Here is a 7,639-nt window from a genome sequence, read left to right on the forward strand (position 1 = left end):
AAGGTGAGTTTTTAGAGATTATATCATTCATTTTTGTATATGATAAGCATCTTTAAATAAATAAGCAAATTCAATTTTTCTGGCATTTTCTTATTTTAGGTACATATATATCCAATAATTAATATACAAAATTAAATATTATTCATCACACAATTTGTATCAAAATAATATATTTTTAAAAATTTATTTTAAATTTATTTAATCATTTTTATCATTGTGATTGTAGTGGCAAGGATTTTATTGCTCAGTGTCATTGCAAGCATCTGGCCTGTATATACCATAATATATTGTGTAATACATTGGCTAAGTATGACAATATGGATTTTGATAGATTCCCATGGAATATTGGAATTTTGTCGGACTTGCAGTCATCCACCACATATGCAGCCTACAATTAAAGAACGCATTTATTCCATATTATTTGCTTCCGTTATTGGCATAGTGCACATTTTTATATATCTCAATGCTGTAGATAGCAAAACATTTTGAAAACATCTATCTTTCTATGTTATCTGCTTTTTTGAAAATATTGCAGCAAATTTATTATGGCAATATGCTTGTCCTCCTGCAGTTAAAGAGGCTTAGTACTTTAATATAATCTTTATTATTTGTATCATTTCTTTTTTCTTGGGAATTACAGCAATGCTTTTGTACTATATTGTCTTGCATCCCTCAAAAAGACAACATACTTCAAACGCACCAGTTCAAGCAATGTAACTTTGATATTTATTTACTTTAAAAAATGAGAGATAAATTATACAATATGCAATTAACCTTATCTTATGACTTTTATAAATCTTATGATAAAATCTAACTCTCTCTTAATCTTTATTATGAAAAGAATCTCGGTATTATATGAAATAATTTCATTGTATAGTTTAACTTTCAAAAATTTTGCAAAATAAAATAACTCACATTGTATTTCTACCATATATATAAAAAAAAGATAGGTAAATATAAATAAATAAATATATATTTATGATATACAATAAATAAATATATATTTATATTTATATATATATATATATATATATATAAAATGTTGGATTTTTATTATATATATATAATTTCAAAAAATCTTTTTTATATGCTATTGAATTTTAATACATACAATTTTGATTATATGTATTTTAATTGATTATATTTATAAGTATTTTTATATTATCTTAAAAAGACTGCATAGAATTATTTGTGCGACACTCTTATATGTATGTATAATTAATAGGGACCAACTACACATTTTTTTTTCCACTGAATAAAAACAATCTCAATATTAAAATTAAATTATAAAAAAGATACTGTGATATTTTATTGATGAGAAATGTACATTTATAATTGTATTAAATACAAAAATAAACATGCCATGAATTACTATATATACATATTTTCATAATTATCAAACTTAAAAATATAATATTGTTACCAAAGAAGAAAGCACTATTTAAAAACTCTAAAAGTTCATAATTTGTTAAATTAGTAATTAAATACTGCATTTTGTATAATTTTTAAGCTTTATTCTTTTATTTTTCTTTATTTAATTGAATAGATATTAACATCCACAATGTAGCATACAGATTAAATTAACAACCAAAGAAATAAATCTTAACTTTGAAATATATTTTTGTTTCTTTTAAATATCAATCAACTGGATTTTGTACTACTATTAATATGAATTCTTTATCTGGTGCCATCATAATTTTATGTTTTTTGCTACGTATGCGCAAGAAAGTTAAATCATTTGTTGGATTCAAGTCACGTACGACAGAACGAGCTTTATCTGACAATTGACTTATCAAACCTGCGTATTGAACTGTTGTCGTATTATCTAATGTTGACTTTATAGGAATACCTAAAACAGATATAATTTTATAAATTTTTGTTTACAACTACAAGTAAATCATGTCAATGATCTCATGTAATACCTTCTGCATTCACCACTATTGTTCCAACTACCCTTTTATGAGACTGAATTTGTTTCATAGTTTCTTCAACCTCTTATAAATTATTTCATCGAAATTTATTAATAAAATTTTTATTTTAAATATTCCAATAACGGAAGCAAATCATATGGAATAAATGCGTTCTTTAATTGTAGGCTGCATATGTGGTGGATGACTGTAAGTCCGACAAAATTCCAATATTCCATGGGAATCTATCAAAATCTATATTGTCATACTTAGCCAATGTATTACGCAATATATTATGGTATATACAGGCCAGATGCTTGCAATGACACTGAGCAATAAGATCCTTGCCACTACAATCACAATGATAAAAATGATTAAATAAATTTTAAAAAATATATTATTTTGATACAAAGTGTGTGATGAATAATATTTAATTTTGTATATTAATTATTGGATATATATGTACCTGCAATAAGAAAATGCCAGAAAAATTGTAAAATAGTTCCTATAGCACTGATATTAGATTTATCTTGTTAAGCTAATCGAATGCTGCGATGATAACTAGCCATTGCCCAACCCATGCTCACAAGTGAGCTGATAATGCTACCTGCTTGATGTACAACTGAAAAAAATATAGAAGCTAATTAAGAAAATTATTAAAAATATATGCATACTCATACATAGGCATTTATATAATTGAAATATTATTGAAATAATAGCAAAATATCTGATTTTGTATCACAGACTGTAAACTTGCACATAAATTATTATGACAATAAATTTGCAAATAATAACATTAAAATTGAATGTAAAAATTGAAATTGAAAATTGAAAATATCTAACCCCGCACGCTGTCAATATAGCGGAGGGCAACTATCGCCGTCTGTTGTAAAACGTGCGAGATGGACATTTCCAATACATGCATCTATTCATGTGTTGTGTACGTGTGATATATGTGTGCGCATGTGTTGTATACGTGTGAATACGTGTAGCACGATACTACTATGTTTGCGTGGTCGATGATGATAATAATAATGATGATGACGGGGACGTTTCTTAAAAGAAATTTTTCATATTTCGACTTTGCAATTATATATCTCTGCTTACAAATCACGTAGAGCAGAAATAAAGACACTTTTATTATATAATTCAAACTCAATCTATCGATTAAGTCTAGTATAAACTCGATTGCTTCAGCCGTTATTGAGAATTCGAAATATTATAAAGACTCAAATGTCCGACTCGCGTTAAGATACACGGTGTCTCGGCTACGCCCTTAACTGGTCGCGAGACACTACCGTGTCTCTTGATAATACTGCTGTAAATGAATAGACAACTTTTTTAGATAAATTCTTGGATTTGTGAAAATGCAAATGTATGGACGTTATATTTGAATTGCTTGCTTATTTGATGAATGATAGCAAAAAAGTATATCTCTTTTGGGATGTCGTTAAAATAGCCAATTGACATATAATATATACAATACATCCAAAAAATACTTCTTTTGCTATCATTCATCGAATAAGCAAGCAATTCGAATATATACATAAATATTCATTTAAAAGCATTAATAAATATATAATAGCTTTCCGCGTTAATTTCTGTACTTTGTTAATAGGCAGATATATATATAGGCAGATTTCATGACTGTCGCCATAACAGCCTTTACATTGCAATAATTGGTAGTTTTGGCGACAAAGTAGTTTTGGCGACAAAAAAATTAATTTCCAATATTTCAACGATATATAGGTATATTTTATGACTGTCGCTATAACAACCTTTATATCACAATGATTTTCGTAGATTGGTAGTTTTGGCGACAAAATAACAAATATATTATTATTGACAATAAATCTCTCTATATTAATCATCAAAAGATATATTTTGTTATATAATGATGAAAACAATAGTGTACGAATAATAACATTAGATATACATACAATTATATAAGTAAAATTAGATTTTTAATATTTCAGTAGTATATAGGTAGATTTCGCAACTGTCGTCATAATTGTCTTTATACCGCAATAGTTTTGACGACGGTCGCCAAAACAACCAAATGTCGTCAAAACTGCCCGTTCTTATAAGAAAAAGTCATGGAAACTGCCCCTGGATATATATATATATATATATATATATATATATTAACGACACTTTAAAAGAAAAAGAAAAAGTTTGTCTCCGTCTAACCTTCTCTAGACATTTTTCATACATATACACAAACACAACTTTTCATAATTACACAAAGGCCTCTTTTGGATATTATTATTTCTTACATATATAAAGTAAACACAAGAAAAACACCGGTTAACCTAACTTATCAAACTTTCTCAATTACTTATAATAGGCTAATAAATACGCTGTAGAAAACAATAATACTATTATGTACATTATTTATACTTACTGCTCTTTTATCCATGTCGATCCGAGATATCAAGTCAAAGATTTTTAGCGTCTCTTTCGCGCGTCGCGATTGCTTAGGAGGAACGATGCGGGAATTAATAATGTGATGCGACGATTAAATCAACTGAATATATTCTTCAATGCAAATTGTACGTGTGAATACATATAGGTATATCGCTCGGATTAATAAACGTGCGTTCGTGCGCGGCGACTGTCGAAGACGGAATCTCTCGTTATCTAAAAATCTCCTATTTATACCTTGCCTCAAAAACGCCCTTCGCTAGGCTTCGAGAGGCTTCGCGAATTTTCTATCTATTTTTACTTGTTTGTTTCTGTCCTACTCGTCTTTCGTCTCGTCTGTAATATTTTATTTATATTTATTTGTGCCTTTGTCCTTTTCGTATATGTCAATGTCCGTATTCGTATGCGTGTTTTCCTTATTAATTTCAGGGAAGTATGTGACGATGTAATCGCCACAGATTTTTTTATAATTTAACAATTTATTATGCACTTCACTTTTGCCGTACTACGTATACTACGTTCCGTCGGTTCCGTTTGCGGATGTCGCGGATGACACGTGACATAAAAGATTTGTTCTAAATAAGATCTGATGTTCTACCGTCTGTTCTTTTTAATTGAACTGGCTGGCTGAATATATTATTTTAGAGTGTATATCTTTTCTTTCCAATATATAAAATAAAAGAGATAAACTCTAAATTAGTATGATTAATTCAATTAAAAAGAATAAACTATAAGATATATACATTAAATTTAAAATTAACTAAATAATGCATTAAATCAAACTCAATATATAAATGCAATATATATAGAAATTGCATATATATATATATATATATATACTATATAAAATAACGCTGGAGGTAATATATAACTGAATCAAATTGTCTCATCATAATATAGTCATTTTGATATCAATATGACACTGATTGAGTTTTCCCTACATATTACTACAATATATCATCTAAACTTTCTAAACATTCACTTTAATCTTTTTTATATATAATATTTCATTATGCACGTTAAAATATATGATGTCAATTTTTCGTCATATTGAATTACTTCTTTGACGCAATGACGACATACGACAGTTTTGATGTCATATTGACATCACTTTGACTAGGTAGTTTTCACTGGGTTGGCTTTTAGATGTGGAGAATCCACTGTCAGAAAAGTTATCCATGAAACCTGCTCTGTCATATCAATGGTATTATAACTCATTTATCTTCGTTTACCAACGGAAAAAGAGTGGAAAAATATTTGTGCTGGTTATATGGATAATTGGAATTTTCCCAATTGTGTTGGGTCATTTGATGGAAAGCACGTGCAGATACAAGCTCCGCCCAATTCGGGGACTTTATTTTTCAATTATAAGAAAACCTTTAGTGTAGTGCTAATGGCAGCATGTGACTACAAATATATGTTTACTGTGCGCGACGGAAAGCAGGATAGGAAGGTCGGAAGCGAAAGGACAGCGAAGCACTACACTCGACACACACGTAACGTAAACAAAAAATATATTTACACTACGAACAACAAAAATTACAATTGTTTAAACCGCACAGAAATTGCCAGAGAATTAACTGATAAGAATAAATCAAAAGAAATAGCCGAGTCGATAATTAATAACTAAATGTTCCGCAAGCAACGGTAATTAAACGTGAAAAACGAAAAAGACAAGCGATCTTTTTCGTAAAGTATAAGCACACTCTTGACGCGACAAGCAATCGGAAAAGAGCGCCGCGATCACGAGAGAAGAGGTTTATATAGGCCCGTATTTCTAGAATAGTCGAGAACAATTCTCTTTATTTTATAGTTCGGCTGAGGGCGAAAGGGCGTTTAGTGTAATTATTTACTTTCAGGAACATAATCGTTTTGTTTTTATCGGGCCTAAATTGTATCTCCTCTCGCGTGACCGCGGTGTTTACCATTATCGGTGATTTGACGTAAGCGCTTCCTTTTAGCAGGCGCGGGGTATACGTATACCTGTGCGGCCGAGCGCTATTTGAAATAATATTAATATAAAATGATGCATGATGCATGTTGCATGTGAATGAAACGATTGCATGAGTTTTAACGCAATAATGTTTTAAGCCTTTTCAGCTTGCGTTAGACGTTCGATTTTCGAACATTTACGCTAGTTGATATTGGATCATACGGTGGTAATAGTGATGGAGGGATTTTCACTTCTTCTGAAATTCATATGGCTTTAGAAGAAGGAAGATTAAATCTTCCCACAGGGACTGCAAATCTTCCCGGAAGCAATATTAAGTTACCTTGTTTTTTTCTTGGCGATAGTGGTTTTGCCATTAGCACAAAAATGATGCGACCTTACTCTGGAAAATTTGTAAATGAAAAAAAGAAAATATTTAATTACAGGTTTGTAGTGTATGTATTGTTACAACATTTTATATGGTTATAAATTTATTTATTATCATAATTTTATTCATGCATTTTACTGATTTTTAGATTGTCTAGAGCAAGACGTACTATAGAAAATACTTTCGGAATTTTATCGGTACGATGGAGGATTTATAGGAAACCTATTCATATGCAAGATTGTGTACAACCACAGGCCAGAGTATATTGTCCTCCTTGCTTTATAGACTCAGAAGATGCCGAAGGGAATATAATCCCTGGACAGTGGCGGCAATATGAAAGTGTACTTACAGATATAGCTCCTACTTCCATGCATCGTGCTACTGCAAATGCTTATAAGCAACGCGATAAACTTGCAGATTATTTTATGACATCACCTGGTGAGATTTGTTGGCAGTATGATTATGTTAGAAGAGGACAACATCGGGATGAATTTTAGTAAGAAGATTTAATAAGACGTTTAATATAAATTATAATAATATAAGTTATAACTTAAGTATTATAATTTATATTAAAAGTCTTGCTCATCTTCTTACTAAAGTTTACTTTATATATAAAATAAGCTTGTAAATCCTCTAAACTTATAAACCGTGATCTATTTATTAAATAAGAAATACATATGATTCAGCTTAATCTTAGTGGATGAAAAAAAGAGAGAAGTAAATTGATTAATTTACAAAAAGTCGTTTAATATATGTTGTACTTTGTATAATTATTATAAAATAAACTGCATATCTTTTTTGTACTAATACAGAAACATTGTAAGAAACATATTGTAAGAACTTTTAATAATACAGAAACATTGTAAGAACTTTTTTGTAATAATATAGAAACATATTGTAAGAATCTTTTTGTAATAACACAGAAACATATTGTAAATACATGTGTACATTGTGTAATAAAATAAAAATGTGTACATTGTGTAATAAAAT

The 7,639-nt window shown here is 29.2% G+C and overlaps 1 protein-coding gene across 2 annotated transcripts; it reads right to left on the reverse strand.

Annotated features, from left to right (window-relative positions):
* Positions 1–1,492: 1,492 nt before the first annotated feature.
* LOC146722238 (dynein light chain roadblock-type 2-like) lies at positions 1,493–4,334 on the reverse strand. 2 transcript variants are annotated; one of them, XM_085485158.1, is made up of 4 exons: positions 4,312–4,334; positions 2,374–2,529; positions 1,923–2,257; positions 1,493–1,849 (listed from the first exon to the last, which is right to left on the reverse strand). In XM_085485158.1, the coding sequence occupies exons 3-4, from the start codon at positions 1,978–1,980 to the stop codon at positions 1,638–1,640; spliced, it is 270 nt and encodes an 89-aa protein (XP_085341284.1). In that variant the 5' UTR covers positions 1,981–2,257; positions 2,374–2,529; positions 4,312–4,334; the 3' UTR covers positions 1,493–1,637. The 2 variants fall into 2 exon arrangements, with proteins under 2 accessions (XP_085341284.1, XP_085341283.1); XM_085485157.1 differs by lacking the exon at positions 4,312–4,334 and adding an exon at positions 2,751–3,176.
* Between the last annotated feature and the right edge of the window lie 3,305 nt (positions 4,335–7,639).

Source organism: Nylanderia fulva, unplaced genomic scaffold, assembly GCF_048542155.1.
Source record: "Nylanderia fulva isolate GAGA-0341 unplaced genomic scaffold, ASM4854215v1 Scaffold345, whole genome shotgun sequence".
Lineage (NCBI taxonomy): Eukaryota > Metazoa > Arthropoda > Insecta > Hymenoptera > Formicidae > Nylanderia > Nylanderia fulva.